This window comes from Arachis hypogaea, chromosome 18 (genome assembly GCF_003086295.3).
Source record: "Arachis hypogaea cultivar Tifrunner chromosome 18, arahy.Tifrunner.gnm2.J5K5, whole genome shotgun sequence".
NCBI classification, from domain to species: Eukaryota; Viridiplantae; Streptophyta; class Magnoliopsida; order Fabales; family Fabaceae; genus Arachis; species Arachis hypogaea.
Window position 1 is genome coordinate 454,428 of NC_092053.1, and position 18,140 is coordinate 472,567.

The 18,140-nt window shown below is 32.0% G+C and overlaps 1 protein-coding gene across 1 annotated transcript; it reads right to left on the bottom strand.

Moving 5' to 3' along the window:
* Window positions 1-3,125: 3,125 nt before the first annotated feature.
* On the bottom strand, window positions 3,126-7,147 carry LOC112770677 (phospholipase D alpha 1). Its single transcript, XM_025815018.3, has 4 exons — window positions 6,974-7,147; window positions 6,684-6,783; window positions 3,854-5,753; window positions 3,126-3,758 (listed from the first exon to the last, which is right to left on the bottom strand). The coding sequence occupies exons 2-4, from the start codon at window positions 6,771-6,773 to the stop codon at window positions 3,325-3,327; spliced, it is 2,424 nt and encodes an 807-aa protein (XP_025670803.1). The 5' UTR covers window positions 6,774-6,783; window positions 6,974-7,147; the 3' UTR covers window positions 3,126-3,324.
* Between the last annotated feature and the right edge of the window lie 10,993 nt (window positions 7,148-18,140).

Here is an 18,140-nt window from a genome sequence, read left to right on the forward strand (position 1 = left end):
TTTACTCAATTTAGTCTCCCAATTTAATAGTTATGACTCACATTGGTTCCTGATCTTATTTTTGTCACATATTGAGATGGACTAACGACTGCTACATTATACATTCTAGCGACTATTTGATGTAACAATTGAAATTTTTTTTACCTTAATTTTTTTTCAACTAAACACTTAAAACCCTAATATGAGTCACGGATATCTAAGTTAAAAAATCAAACTAAGTAAATTAAAACTTTAAAAATCAGACTATAACTCGAATATAACTTCAAAACAAAACTTTAACTCATTTAGTGATTAATTTAAATGAGAATAAAATAAATTAAAATTTAACATAATTTTTATCAATATTTTCAAATTCGAAATTTCTATACCAAAATTAACTAGAATTTCTCTTTAAATTAAAAATTTAATGAAATAGTGACTTTAATTATCTTAACTAATGTCCTAATTAATTATTTTTATGTCTTAAAAAACTGTATATGAGAATAAAATAATTAATTTGTCTACTTTAATAAATAATTATTTTACTAAAATGAAAGAAACTATTTTTTTAGAATTTTTTAAGAACTAATTAATATTATATATATTTTGTTACACTATATTTAGTTATAAAAATTTTATTTATTTATAATGCTTATATTAAAAATAAAAAAATTTAATTAGTAAATTTTAATCTATAATATAATAATAATTATTTTATATTTTACGAATATAAATTAATTACTTTTTTATTTATAAAAATTTTAAGAGGTTTGAGCTTGTTATATATATATATATATATATATATATATATATATTTTGATGAATGTGATAATTTTTATATAAATAATTTAAAAAAATTTAATAGTTAATTTATGATTTTTTTTTTGTTTTAGTTCAAATTAAATATTTTTTATTATTTTTAGAAAGAAATTTTTTTAAAAAATTTAATAATATATGATGAAAAATATCGAATAAATTATACAAAAATTAATTAAAATACAACATAAAAATATTTTTAACAAAAATGAAATATGTGTTTTTATCTTAATAGTCACTTAAATAAAAATGATAAAAATATTTCTCTTTTGACTCTTGATGTAAACATAACAAATTTATCTACTTTAAGAAAAGAAAAGAAATCTATCACACTATTGTCCTGTCATACATTTCCTACACAGACATAACGTTTTGTCTTTGATGAAAATCAATCTCTCTTAGTTTGACATTTGTTGATTGTTCTCTCCATTTATTTCTACTTTGTTTGTGTATCAGATATTTCATTCACGCGGCACTTGCGTGACTTGTTTCGCAAATGATGTTAACATTCTTCAGAAAAGAATCGTAACGGACCTGGAAACAACGAACGCCTTCAGTTCTAACACCGTATTTATTTCCATTCACCAATTGATCGATACGTAAATTTATTACTGCGAATCATAAATTGAGTTGTCCCACGTGAGGGAGTGTGAACTTGTTACATGTGTGAGGTGTGATTCCAATTCAATCTATATAAGCATGCAATGCCATTCAGCGCTTTCATCATCATCATTCATCATATTCATACTCCATAATCCATACTTCAATCTAGTCTAATCTATACGATAGTGGCAGCACTTCGGTTGGATAATTTGTGACCTGTTACGTTTGACGCGTGTTGTGCTCTGCAATTATTCATCAACAACAGATTATCTCAACTGTACAACCGACTGTAACACGTGTCCGTCTTAGGATCATCACATATCCAAGATATAATAAGTCTTGCGTTTTATATGGATGATCAAACATCATATTTTTTCTTATGTTAACTATAAATTTATGGAAAAGTATATGAAACTAACTCTAAATCAACTAAAAATAAAATAATTTAGTTAATTATAAATATAATAATTAGTTTTATTTATTTATGATTTAAAATATTAGTTATTAAATATTTTATCATATTTAAATTAGGAGAAGATATATTTAGTATCATTGCAACATGAATGACAAAAATTGATTTAATTAGTTTTTGTCTTTTTATTCTCCTTTTTTTTCTAAATACCTAAAATATGATAAATCAGAAAACAGATTTAGAATCATCTAATTTATAAAAAAAAACATCCTAATACCTAATATAAGTACATAAAAATTTTAAATTCATCTAAAAATATTTAACTAATTTTTTACTAAAATCATATTGATTCTCTAGCATTATTGTAAATTTATTGGTTATAAGCTCTTTTTAGCGTTGTGCAGCAGTGAATTACGATAAGAGTAACAGTTATCTTACAAATAATATAGTTGGTTTAAATGAACTATTATTCATGTACAAGTTGAGGATCAAAATATAAAGAAAAAAAAATAGGGATAAAATAAAAGTCATTTTAACGAGAAAAAGAAAAGAAAAGGAAAGGAAAACATATTTGAAGTACACGTGCTGAGCTGCTAGTATATTCTTTTAATTTGGATTAGGTGCAAGCCAATGAAAAGAGTCCACTTAGATTGGTAGTAGAGTTAATTTGGAATTCTCTGAAACCCTTCTTGCTATCTCACCACCAAGGTGGACTTGGGGTAACCATATATAATCCACAGCATCAACTCAAGGTTGATTTACTCATCACTCACCACTTCACTGGAATTTTATCATTTAATTGAAGGGATGTTTTTCATTGTCTGCAGAAATTGTGAGTTGGATGAAATGCAACTCACCTCTTTGTATTTAATTTCAACAAGTGAAATATAAGTATTCTAAAAGAGACTGATTGAATTATGTTAAAATATTTAGTCGTAGTAATTACTAATTATTTTGTGTTCGTTGATATATGTTATTTTATACGCTTTTAATTTATATTTTGTATTTTAATATATATTTTATGTAAATAATTAATTTAATATTAATTTTTGACGTATTATTTGTAAGAAGTTTTAAGGGGAAAATGATAACTGGTAATAGGCTAATAGCTGCATCTCACTAGGTTCTAGAGCATTTGTTTACGAATAACCTGCTTGCATTCTTCATTTTCAGTGCATATAGCAGTTGTCATATGACAACAAATTGAGCTCCCATTTTCAATGTCACACACTTCGTAGATAGAATAGGTGAAACCATGTACCATAAATGGACCATTGTTACGCAAAAACCAAATATGGGAACAAAAGAAACCCTGTTTAAGAAAACCAGAAACATTACATCTCACATTATATAACTGAAGTCATACAAGCCGACACATCTAGCAATCCATCTCTAAAAGACATTAAAATTATTCCTCACTTTAATTAAAAAACCACAAGTACTAAAAAAGTACTACATAATATAATATAATGTAACATAGTATATGAACAAATCAAAGTACAAAATGAAATGAGTTAAGTAGTAAGGATAGGGGGCAAGTAGTCAGTTTTGGTTCCAAGAACACGACCCTTTGTGTCAGGGAAGAACTCAAATCCTGGAAGCTCGGTGACAGTTCCATCACCGGAAATGCCAACGGGGTAGCGCAGAAGGTGGCCGGGGAGGTCATGGTCAAGGGACTCACTGGAATACAGATCCCAATACTTGTCAGCAACCTGGTTCACCATCTTGATACATTCTTCACTCTCAGGCTGGAGGAAGGATTCTCTGATCATGCCAAGGTGCTCATACCACAGCGCAAGGCGGAAACCATGGATCTGTCCCCTTGCTAGCTCCCTTGCACTCAAATAGTATGGCTGATAAGCTCCCATGGCTATTTCCGAGTCTCTTGCACCATCCATCGATCTCTGGTTGATGTTTGCAGATCCAATGATTATGTATTCATCATCAACTGCACAAAGAATATAACAAAACAAAAGAGTTTCCATCACTCACTCAAACCTTTTATCATCAAAAGAAATGTAGATGATTCCAAATGTATGTTACCTATCATCATCTTGGCATGGACATAAATCATGAATCGACGGTTCTCCTGGGCTTTTATGTAATCAGAATCAGGGTCTGGTCTCTCTGAAGGCTCATATTCTCCTGGCTTCTTGACCTCCCGGTTGCCGAGGCAGAAGAATGTCAAATAGTTTCTGGGATCTTCCACAATTCCCTTGGCATTGAGTGCCTCAACTATATCCTTGTACATCATCTCCATTGTCCTCCTCTGCCAATCCAATATGGCTTGAACTGAACCACTCTCTGGGAACCCCTCTGGCCACATTGGAACCACAATGTACACAGTGAACCTCTCCCCGGCTTCGATTTTGCTTACAATCTTAAGTGAAAGCTCCTTTGGAATTAGATGCAAAGCACCAATGTCCTCAGGCTTAATGTCATCAGGGCTCCATCCAAAACAGCTTCCGAGGAAATACTGATTCTCGATATAGATGAAATTCTTTGCGCGCCTAATTGCATGGATATAAGCATCTTGGATGCTACGGTCTATGATGTTATCCTTTCCACTAACAAGGCCAGCTCTGGCAGCATCTTCAGGAGTCTCTGGGAAGCCAAAAGCAGCTCCACCATCAATTGATCTGAATAACTGAACATTCCATGTCTCTTGATCTTCCGCGAATGTTACTGGGGATGGCGGGATGATGACATCTTCAAGCTCTCTCAGTGGAATGAGCAAGTCCTTTCCACCTTGCTTCCTCCATCTCTGCTCGAAGTTGAACAGAACATCCCATGCAATAGGCCCTTCGAGGCGAGAGTGGATGTCATGCCAAGGCTCCCTAGGACCACCTTTCATGATGGAAGCACCGGCAAAGTTTGGCTGATGAAAATCATCATGGTGCGCGGTGTCCAAGGTTCTGAAAAGTGAGTGGAATTGAGTGTCATATCTTCCATCACAGAGATCAATACCCCCAACAAAGCTCACTATCCTTCTCTTACCCGAATCTCCACTAGGCATATCACTATCCACCACCACAATCTTCTGGTGATGAGTAAACATTGTAGAGATTTGCAAATCCTGAATAATGCTTCCACCATCATCAGGATTCCGAGGGCACAAAATACAATGCACTTCAGTTCCTTGGAAGTACTTCTCAGTTTCTTCATCATGAGTAGCCATCAACCCATCTTTTTTCAACAATGGAACAGATGTTCTGTCATCCCAAACAAGCATCAAGACTCTGACACCCTCATTCGCCTTCTTCTTGAGAAGCTCACCAATTGTTAAGTCTCCACCAGGCTTTGGCCTCCTGGAATCCCTCACCAATGTTATCTCAGTGTAAACAGACCAACCGGTTATGTATATCAAGTGCCTCGCTTTTTCGATTGCATCAAACACATCCTCCCAGCACCTATGAGGCTGGTAAGTCTGGCCTCCAGCAAGGGGTATTTTGGGGACAAAATTATCAGGGACATGAGCATCCTGGTAAAGAGAAACCTTGCAGCCTCTTCTTTGCGAGAAGAAGGTGTAAGGAACACCAGGGAATTTAGCACTCCTAACACCACGTGCCCAGTTCTTGTCTTTTGTGACATCAAAGTATTGCAGCTTCACATGAATCTTTGAGTTCCCATGAATTGGGTTCTTATCCTCATCCAATATCTCAACCCATCTATCTACTTCCTCACCATCCAAGACATCCTCAACAGGCACGTATGCTCTTCCGATTAAGGTTGCTCCAATGGGATTGTCATCTTTCACAGTGAATATGATGTTTGATGCCATGTGGGCACAGTAAATGTGAAAAGATTCGTACCATCTGGGATTACTATGGTCTTTTTCTATAATCCTGGTCCTTCCAACTCGTGCTTTTTCCAGATCAATGGTTGCATACAGTTTGGTAACTCCTTTTCCAAAACCAACTGTCTCCTCGATGTTTTGCACCAGCTGAATCAGAGCAACGGATATGCAATTAGCATTACAATTTATATGAGTCTCCAGCATTCTTGAGTTTTACGTTTCTCCTTTTTGGATAAAATACAGCATGTGTGAAATAAAGGATAGAGGATCATAATAAAGTAACAGTTATTGGGGTTGGAAAAATAAAAATAGCAGAATCAACAAAATGTCAGTATTTTTATTCATGCCAAGGAACCAATTAAATTACAATTTGAGAATTCTCTCAAAGCAGGATCATTGACTGTAACAACCATCCATTCAAACCTTACAATCAACAAATCAACATTTTGGAGTAGCAAAATATTGTATAGAATTTATTCTGTGGGACTGAATCATAAAGTATCAAAATGAGGCCTTAAGAGAAATTAGGAACTCTGCTATACGCATATACCCGAACAAGTCGCACGTCAATAGAATCTGTTTTTTTTTTTTTTCCATTTTTTTAGGACTATGTGCATAAGCAAACCTACATAGATCACAGTTGGTTTAACGGTCGATTTCAACGAGTAGTGTTATAAACCTATAATCACAATATCTTTCCCCAACAAAACTGATGAATGAACAATTGGCATCGTATCTGTCTAGTTGATCCAAAATTCTAAAGAATCGCAATCGCATTATTATTTAATAATCTTCGATAGCATTTTTTTCTCACCAAAAATTAATATACCTCCGTGGATAACGTCGTGATGTGTATATATAGTATTTTTGGTTGAAAAAAGAAAGAAAATATCAGAATTCACACGTCATCCGCAAAATCTAAGTAACACTGAGAACTTTAGCCGAAACATGTGGCATGGCTTTATCCTACAAGACTACAACAAAACCTCCTTCCGCTTCTTCTTTATTTGTGAAAGCAATTAAAGAAATGGCTTATGAAATCAATGAGAGGCTCAAGGGAGGGAGAAGATTAGCTACCTTGGTGAAAACATTGCCACCACTTGTCTTGAGCTTATCGACCTCATAGATGGTGACATGGAGAGTCCCGTGCAGGAGAATTTGCGCCATCACACTCAACCTACAATCACAGATCAGATCAGATCAGATTAGATCAGATCACAGTCACAGTGAAGATCGAAAATCAGTTGAAAGCAGGTGTGCTTAATTAGCAGAGTAGATTGAGTTGAAATTAAAGAGTAAGAGTAGATCGTAGATTAAACACCGAATCTAAGCACGAAGAAGAAGAATAGGAGGGAAAAGAGACTAACCGGTATCAGTGCAGAAGAGAGGAGAGAAAGTGAAGAGAGAGATGTTGGAGAAAAGAAGAAAAGCAGTCACTATATAAATATTAAATGTAAATTAATAATTTGATTATAATAGCAGCTTGCATTGATGTGGGCAATGAGAGGGTAATGGGCTCCATCCCTTGATGTTGCTGCCAATTGTCAATTGCCATGTGCCTCCCTCTCATTCTCATTTCAACAAGGCTGATTAAAATTAAAAAAATAAAAAATTAATTGGTATTAAGAGAGTCAAATCTATTACTCTTTCATAATTTAGGCAGAAATTGAAGCCATTTAAGGTGAAAACTCGAGTCAAATTGATACCGAGAGTAATTGTATAAAAACTAAATTAGTGAAATTATCTAATAACTCCTAAATATCAACTTTATATATGAAGTCGACTTCACCTGAATAATTTTCACAGTCATTTAATTTAGCGACTAAAGTTCTTTGATGTGTTTTGGTTTGAAAGCAGTAGTTGTAGATGGACGTGGCTGTCGGCACAGCACATCTGCTCGGAAAAATGAAGTAAGATGGGATGACTCCCTAACACGCAAATGCTCCCATTAATTATTTATTTATTCTTTATATTCATCTAATCTCAACACGTTACGCCGTGGATTCCTAATCATAAGCCAAGTGTATCCCTCATTTTAAGGTCAATTTTTATATACTACAATTGATAATGGACAAGTTTTAATTTAGCCTATATAATTTATTAAAGATTCTAATTTTATTTTATATTTTTGGTAATAGGGAGATATCATACTATTTACACCTTGTTGGTTTATAAACTTAGGGGAAAATCGTTTCCCAAAAGAGAAATCGCCGATATGATAATCAGATGCATATACACGTGTTGCTTTACTTTATCTATCAATTAGAATAGCACCGACCATACAGACATAAGATTCCTTGATCCAAGATTATTGAAACTGTATATAATTTTAATCCTTTTTAACTAATAATCTTCTCTCAATACTATTGTAGACTGCTGTGGTATTGGTGCAATTATGTATGCAATGCACAAAGAGTGGTGGGTTAATATGAGATGATGCAGAATTGACAGCACTAATAAGCAATAATAGCATGTATTGTAAATTTGTAATTTGTAACACTTTAATTTTCTCAATCGTACATCGGGTAATTAGAACTATATATATGAGTGAGCCTATCTCTCTATAGATATGTAAACGCGAGGTATTCAAATTGTGTATGTAGAAACAAAAAAAAATCTAGAGTTAGCCATGGTAAGTAGTAACTTTAGAAGAACGGGATAAGATAAGCTTTATATCCTCTTCTTGTTTAATGGTTGGTGATATTGGTGGGGTCATCATAGGGCCATTTACCCGCGATTCATGATCTTAAAAAGAATTCAACATGATTGCATTTGCCATCATCATGTCACTTGAATATGATCTTTTTCTGTTTTACTAGACTGAATTAGACGTGTTGATTATTATAATTATTTACATATAACATGCATTTTTCTAAACTAAGATTCTCCATTCATTATTCATTTATTTATTCTGGTATTTTGTTGTTAAACTATTAAAAAGTTTTTAAGTACATAAGTACACTAGTATTTTAGTGATCTTAAATCATTAATCTTGATTATATATAATATATATTTTTTATAATTAAAATTAACAATTAAAATTATTAAAATATTAGTATACCATTACATTTAAAAAAATTTTAAATTATTATATATATATATATATATATATATATATATATATATATATATATATTGTCACGACAAAATGTCCAATATTGAACAGATTGCTAACATGTAGGTCAACAAATGTTTTTTTATAAAAAAAAACTTTCAAAAAGGTTATATATAAAAAAATTAATTTTTAAATAAATTATTATATATTTATATATAAATATATATAATTTAATTTATTTTTAATATTATTTTATATTAATAATTAATTTAGTGAACATTTAACAATTTTTTATAATTTATGACACAAGAATTATGAGAGTAATAAAGAAGACGCCTAACAAAATTTTCTATGGGCTGTTGGGGCGGAGCAGCCACACAGGCACTGCCCAATATGCTTTTTAATTTTTGGTATTCAAAGCCTCTGGAAGGATATGACGGACCCCAAAAATACACATATATGACCGCATACAACCTTTACTGAGACAAATTACATATATAAATTAGAGTATATATCCATTTTGGTCCTTAAAGAATTTTAGATTAGACACTTTGGTTTTTAACTAAAATTAATTACTCGATTGGTTTCTAATAATTAATTTTCTCAGTCACTTAGGTCCTTGGCTATGTCAACTCTAACGGAAGATAAAATGGTTCCTGACAACTCTAACAGAGGACAAAATGATCCCTAATCCCTTTATTCGAAAACAACAATGTTCTTCCCCAATTTTCGTATCTCGCATAACCTTAACATTCATACTTTTCTTTTTCACCTTCACAGTCTTTTTTCCATCTTTTTCTTCCTGTTCTTCAACTTCAAGATCAAGCATGGTATAACTGTCACACGTATTGCACCTACCTCAATATGTTATGGACCACACACTTCTTAAATCTCTGTGATTGGTACACCCACTTCCTCTGCACTTCACCTACCAGAAGCTTCCACTTCCACGTCCTTCATAACAGCATCACATCCAACCCCAATAACGTCCACCACATCCTCAAGACCAAGTTCCACAACTACCCCAAGGGCATGCCTTTCTCCACTCTCCGACAAGCAATATAGATTGTTGGATATTAGGACATCATGAAAAAATTTTCCTTCGACGTTATATGCAAAATCTCATTTGAAATAGAAATAAAGTATTCTTTCTTTCCCAGAGTCCAAGTTGGCAGACAGTTTTGACCTCACATCCAAGCTATTAGTACAACGAGTAATGTCGCCATTGCCGCTCATACGGAAACTGAAGCGATTACTGAACATTAGTTCGAGAAGAAGCTGAAAGAAGCGATCGAAGTGGTGGACAATGTGGTCATGGAGATGATAGGGTAAAGAAGGAGGGAGATAACGACGACGACGGGTCTTGACTAATTAGACTTGCTGTCTAGATTCATGGGATCTATCGAAGAGGACAAGTACTTGAGAGACATAGTTATTAGTTTTCTGAGTATAAATTGGTTGAGAACAAGTTGAGGATTTTTTTTCGTATGAACATTGAAGTTGCAGAGTGTGCATTATGTAGCTTGAAATTACAGTGTTAGACTGTTAGTGTTATGCGAGATATGATGAAAAATGGGACAGAACAGTGTCGTTTCCAAACAGAGGAGGTCAGGGATTATTTTGTCCCCTGTTAGAATTGTCAGGGACCATTTTATCTTCCGTTAGAGTTAACGGAGTCAATGACCTAAGTGACTGATAGAATTAATTGTTAGGAACCAATCGAGTAATTAATTTTAGTTATGAACTAAAGTGACTGGTCCAAAATCCTTTGAGAATCAAAATGGGTATATACTCTATAAATTATTTAGAAACTAAATTTATCAGATTATAATTTTTTAATATAGTAAATAAAATTGTAATTTTTTTATGTTTATAAAAATCATTATAGAATATAATAGTTTTGAATTGAACATAATTTATTACAAAGTATATTGATTTATGTGGATTTTGTGTTGAGTAAAATTTACTGTAGAGTATAATAGTTTGTGAACAAATTTTACTGACCAGAAACTACGAGTAGCTATAATGATTTTTCAAGGAATTGTCACGATCTAAAATGAGCTATGATTGACACTTAAGGAAATAAACCCCTAACAAATTTAATAGATTTAAATATGAGATAAATAAAAAAAGTTACAAGTATTTTTTTAATAAATTTACAAGTTTTAAAATGAATAGTTACATATTTTTAACAAAAGATAAAATAAATAAATATGAACGGATACTGTCTTTGACATATAGAGCATATAACATCTGGAAACTTGATAAAGAATAGGTACTCATTACATATCGTTACTCTTGAATAGAAAATCTCGCATAGTTAAGTATTTGTTCCTGAAAAATATTTTTAGAAAAAAGGGACAAATTTTGCAACTCAGTGACTAGACAATACACCTATAATCGATATGAGACCATATAATATTATTATAAAAAAAAAATTAATTACCAAATAGTAGTTGATAATAATAAGTGAATCAATAAAGGAATTCTTATACAAAAATCAAATTAAAAGTCCACACTTTGGCGGCTCTACATCTATGGGTAGCCCTTTCCTCTTGTGTGTCCTAAAAGAATAACAGATCTAACGTATGGCCTACACATTAGGCTAGCAACCCCTGCTAGCTAGAGTCTGAGTCAGATGCATCTAAGTTAACATCTACGATTTTCTAATACGGGACTCCCAAACTAATTCAAAACGTATAATTTCAAATACAACAAATCTTTGATCTCTTAGATATATAAGGTATCAAATCAAATCAAATCAGATAATACTTTTTCATCAGAAATCTTTTTCAATCATAAAAAATTCAAACATATTTTATAATTTCAAAGTAAGTGAATACCAACAAATACTTCAATACTTTAAAAGTATATATTCGAGTAAAATCAAATATTCTAAAATAATATAAAACTTCATCAAAAATATATATATTCTCATATAAAAATATTTAAGGTATGAACTTCGTAAAAATAATTATTCAACTATAATAAATCAATTATTCCAATTAAATCAAAATTTTTCAACAATAGTTTTATAAATATAATAAAAAACTTAAAATAGCATAAACCAAAAAGTTAACAATTAAAAATGTAAAGTCTACTCATAAATTAGCCACAAAGGACTGACGAGACCAAACTCGAAGTACCGAATTAAATGGTGAGGATGGTTAAAGTAGAATGGAACAAAAGAGCGCAGAATTTAAACCGAGACAGCGACAGCTCAGACAGACAGAACAGCTAACCGGGAGTCCAGGACACAAATGAGCGAAAGTGACAAACCAGTGGCACGCAACAACAACAGCTAAAGGAAGAGTAACGACAGCATCATCAATGGCAGCGGTAAAACAATGACAAAAACAAAACAGAACAAGCAACCACTAATCAGGTTAGAATGGTGGTGAAAAGGAACTAACAAAGGTGCGAAGCGATTCTTGCGGTATTTTCAAAAGGGAAAGAGTAGTGGCGGAAGGCTCCAGTGAAGGAAGAATAAATGACAAAGTTAGGGCAAACTGGCAGAGGCTCCAACAGTGGTTTTTTTCGGCAACAACAGCACCACGCAGCTCAACGGCGGCCTCCTTCCCAATAACGACAATAGCGGCGACAACACTCGCTACCGCCAGATCACCTACCTTCCGGGGAACAAGTGTAAGAACCAGGTTATCGGTAAACAGATTTTTCTAGCAAAAAAAACGAAAATTAAAAAAAAAAAGAGAGTTACGATGTCAAACTTGGCTTTACATGAGTAATTGATCCCTCTAAGTCAATCTTTGACTAATGGATATTAAATGCTATACTTTTTTGTTTTTTTTTTTTTGTATTAACTGCTTAATTTACAATTATTCCGATATGTACGATTAGATACACGATTCTCGACTAGCGCTACAGGCTCATATGTATACACTTAATATATGGTCTAAAGTATCTAAAGTCAGCTAAATAGTAGCGCCTGGCTGCTAGCCTTGGTCATGACAGCCTAGAAGTTGGGTCGTTACAACAAGCTCCGTCGCGTTCTCCTTCCCCTTTCTTGAAGTCTCTCTCTGGGTTCTTTAGCGACGACGACGACGACAGTGATGGCTTAGTGGCGGCAGAGGCAGCACCTCCTCCCTCTTCTACATCGTGGTCTCCCTATCTGTTTTAAGATGTCGCTCTTTCTCTCGCATGTGCATCACTTATAGTCCTCCCTCCACCAGTGCTGTCTTCCCCTCTCCTTTGTCCCCTCTCATTCCTCTTCTCTCTTTTGTTCTCTCAGTGCGTGGGTGTTTGTATATGAGAGAGTGTAGGTGGGTTTAATTTGAGGATTATGGTTCTGGTTTGGTAAAAAAAAAAGAGAGTAGTGTAAAAATTTTGATAAAATTAGAAGGTAAAGTAGTAATAAAAGAAATCAAATATAAAATATTTTTAAAAAAATTCAGGACGTTACATGAATTCTATCTTACATAAACTGTGACACACAGGAGCGGTTTATGCATAGGACTATTAGAATTTTATTGTATTTGTGGTCCAATTTGTTAATATAGAAATTAGTTTGGGTGGTATTATAATTATTAAAAAATTATACTTATTAATTGTGTTGGCAGTTGGTTCGTTATTTGATAAAAAAATGTTCAAAATTTATATAATTTTGGTCTCTAATTCTAATCACACAATAACAAATAAATACATTTTAATTTCATTTGACTTGCTGATTCAAAAATTAAAAATTCCAAATTAAATTAAACATTTTATGATTATGGATGGAAGTACACAAATTAATGATTTTATGAAATATCTAACCAGGATTATATTGGAGGATTGAAGATTTGAAACCATTACTATGATATAACATAATATTATTATATGTATATAATTTGATATGTCCAAACATGCAAGTATGATGATGACATTATTTTATAGTGTTTAATTTATTCAAGCAAATTATGTCTAGAATAATATGTAATAAGGGTCAATGATCTTCATATTTTTGTTCTAATAATTTTCTCTGTCACTTTCTTTTTCATGGAATGTATTCACAGTTTGGTGTATACTAGCTAGCAAACAGTTTCTTAAATATAATAAAATATAATTAATTTATATTTAAAGTATAATTATTGTACCACATTAAGGAGAGAGAATAATAAAATTGTATTTTAAATTTAATTATTTTATTTAAATTATGATTAAAGATTGTTTTACATAAACTACCAAGTAGTGTAAAAAAGTTAATATAAAGTCAAAATTATGATTCCATTACCACCGCTTCTCTCTCTCACTTGAAAATGATTAATGAACTAATTACTAAACCAACTCAACTTAATTAATATCCTAAGTTTTTAATTTAAGTAGTGGTGGCGGTTTTTAAAAGAGGATTGCTCCTTATAAAAGAAGATTGTCTATTCATGTAACAACTTGAACCCTGGGATCATGTTGGTAAATCAGAAGTTTTCGGTGAAAGGAGGGCCTTGAAAGAATATATGCCAGTTAAATATAAAAGAACACCGGATAAGAGATAAATTGGTTACTGGCCTGGCGATGGAAGTCGGAATGGAAGGAGCACTCTATTTTGGGAAGATAACTGGGTGCAAGGTGGGCCGCTGAAAGCGACTTTTCTAAGACTCTTCTCTATTTCAAGCCAACAAGAATTTATGATAGGGGATTGTGGGTTTTGGGATGGGTTTGAGTGGATATGGAATTTTCAGTGGAAAAGAGAGTTATTCCAATGGGAGATGGAACTTGTCCACCAGCTTCATGAGAGGCTACGGCCAGTAAAGTTATCAAATGGTAGCGAGAATAATGTGGTTTGGAAGTTTGATAGTAAGGGTGTGTTTTCTACTAAATCTTTTATGCAGGTCCTGCAATCGGAGACTCTATCAAATGCGATACGAGCTATAGTTTCATAAGTTCAATTTGGAGAGGAGTGGTGCCTCCGAGAATTGAGTTTTTTGGCTGGTTTGTGCTTGTTCGTAAAGTTAATACTAAAGAGAGGTTGAGTAAGTTAGGCGTTATTAATCACAGTGATAATATTTGTGTACTATGTAAGAAGGAGATAGAATCTGTCCAGCATCTATTTCTTCTGTGTGAACTAACATGGCAGGTATGGTACACTTGATTGCAGTCTGTTGGTAGAGCTTGGGCTATTCCGGGAACCATAAGAGGTCTGTTTGAGAGTTGGACTGGCTTGCACAAGAGGAAACAAGAGCAGAAGTTTTGGCTGACTGGGTTCTTTGCAGTAATTTGGAACATATGTTGGAACGTAATACTAGGATTTTCAATAATAAGGAAGTAGGTGTTGAGATCATACAACAGAGAACGCTGTTGAGCTACCAAGAATGGACTGGCAGTGATCCTTTTAGTTGTTGATGGAAATGCCGTAAATGACAGAGGATTTATGTTTCTGTTTGTAATACTATAGTACCTGACTTTTTACTCCACTTTATTGTGTTGAACTTTCTTTGCTTCAAAAAAAATTTTCAATTTAAGTGTGCACAAGTGAACCCCTCAAGTGATAGGAAGCAGAAGCAGAAGTAGTTAAAAGAGTTGTTAATTTGCCAAATGATAGCTCAGCAGTCTGTTAAGCAATTCAGTTAGCTAGTTATGCTGTTAGTTACACGGACTAATTGTTACACTATGAACGTCACACACTATAAGTACCTGCTCTATAGTCTGTGATAGATCAATTTTTAGTCCCTCTAACAATTCAATCACGATAATACGGTTTTTACTCTCTCTGAACCCTAAAGAATTCTCTATTCTTCTCCTTCTCTGTGTTCGCACTCTTCTCTTCTCGCCTCAAGATCTGATACCTTACATCCAATGACTATCTTCATGATATGGTTGTTTTTTGTCTTTCTTTTTTTGATATGAAATTATATTTTAAATTTAATTATTTTATTTAAATTATGATTAAATATGGTTTCACATAAAATGGCATTGTAAAAAAAATAATATAAAATAAAAATATTTAACTTAATAACAAGTTTTACAATAATTACATATTTAACTTAATCCTGAATAAGCTCTAAATTAAAGAGTTAATCAATTTTATTTTTTTAAGCATTATATTTTCTTACAATTTAATGTAAAAAATAAAAAATAAAAAAATATTAATTTGATTGTTATATCAAAATAAAATTATTTAAAAAGTTTATACAATTTTTTTTATCAAAATAAAAGTTTATACTAAAATAAAATTATTTATAAAATAGATCATTGTACTACTTTTATAGAAATTCTTTTATGTTTTATCATTCTATTTTTATTATTAAATTTATATTTAATATTGTGTATTATGTAGTATGAAATCTCAATTTTAATTATATTTTTTTTTACACGTAATTTTGTTTTTATATAGCTTGTTATTTTTCTTTTGATAGTATAGCTAGTTTTAGACCCTAATAAATTAAAGGAGGAGCAAAAATAAAAAATACCAATAAAATATACATGACACACATTTGATATTTGTTTTTTATTTTTATCTACTATATCATACATAATAAATTACTAAACACTAACTATACAATAATTTTTTTAGCATTGTCTTCAAAATTATTGTGAATTAAAATTTTATAAAAAGGTATTTATTATCATCATTATTTAAAAATCTATTTTTTTGTGTAAAAAAATTATATTTTTTAAGTCATTGATACATATAGACAATTCCTTATGCATAAACAGCAAGACAGTATTTCTTCAGAAACCGCTATAGCTATAGCCATTCACACTTTTTGTTTAGCAAAATTTTTTCAAAAACCACTCTACCCTATAACGACTGCTACATCCCGTAACAATTTATGTATATCACTTTCTTGTAACAGATTACGTTTAATTAAAAACCACTATACACCTGTAGCTATTTTTATAAATATAAAAGGTTACAATTTTATTTATTATATTAAAAAGTTGTAATCTAATCAATTTAATTTCCAAACAATTCAACTGAGACCTATTATTTTTCTTTTTCATATTTGGGTCATTTGGTCAGAATAACAACTAGGGGTACACATGGGTCGGGTGAAGTCGGGTTTGATGTGACCCAAATCTGGTCCGAAATATATATCGGGTCTATTTATTAGACTCGAATCCGATCCTAGACCCGATGAAACCAATACACTTTCGGTACACAATTATACCGAGTGAAAATCGGGCCGTTAACATTACATTACGTTGATACCTTCTTGTAAGCTAGCATGTAAAAATATCCAAATTTCCAAGACTCCAACCATTATTTAACATGGTAAAATTCACTTAAAAAAATATAACAAGAACCAACCCTTCTTCAAAATTAAAGCATAACCATAATCAATACTAAAACATAACCACAATCAATACTAATAGTCTAATAATACCAAATATTTAAATCAATACAAATAACACAATATTATGCATTAGTCTAAAGTCTTATGCATTCTAAACATAAAACATTAACTTATAGTCTTATAATAACTAATAACACAAAATATTAAAGTTTACAAAATACTTCAATTCCACACAAGAATAGTTATGATCCATCACTAATAACACAAAATATTAATTGTGTATTATGACTAAACCACCGGGCCGACTTCGGGTGACCCGAACTATGGCCCGGACCCGACCCGAAATAATGACCGGGTCTATTTTTGAGACCCTTACCTGATCCTAAACCTGATGAAATCACACCAAATTAACCCCTAAAATATTCGAGACCGGACCAAACCTTCGGGCCGGACCGGGTCATGTGCACCCCTAATAACAACTATTGTGGTTGCCAATAATGAATGCATCAAGTTATGGACCTTTAGGTCCAAAGTGGAAATAGAAACTCAAAAGCCCAAATTGACCTTTCGAAATACGGCATTGACGGTTACTTTGCAGGTTGACCAAGTGCATACTATGATTATTCTATGAAAACAAGGAAGACCATTTCATCAAGTCTTTTAATTAAATTCTGTAGGGATCTTAGCTTGTTTACCACTTTTTATGTTAAGTTACCTTTAACTAATGGAAAGTGATAGATATAACGAGGGGCAATGAAAAAAAAAAAAAAAACATTTTGTATGATTTTTCATTGAGGAGTCATTTGAAGTCATAATCATACATTAAGCATTATATTCCGAACATTGAGTATGCCATTCCTTCATTCCTTTCTGTATCCTTATTGGTTGATCAATTAAATATCATACCCATTATCTAGCATTCCTGGTTGATCATTGTAGTGATAAGTAGTCCACTATTTACATACCACTCATTCAACTACTCATTCAAAATTTCATGATCTTTTTGGTATTATATTTTGTATAAATTTGTATTATAACGTTACTTTTACTAGCAGAATAAATATATTTATTTTATTTATTTATAAAAAATTCTAGTAGAATAAAATATTTTACATAAAAAATATAAATAAATAGATGATAACAAACCAATATTTGAACTAATAATTAACTAAAGGTCTAAAGTAATTCTATTTATTATCGAATAATTTCTCTTTCATATTTATTATTGGTCTTACCTATAAAATTAAT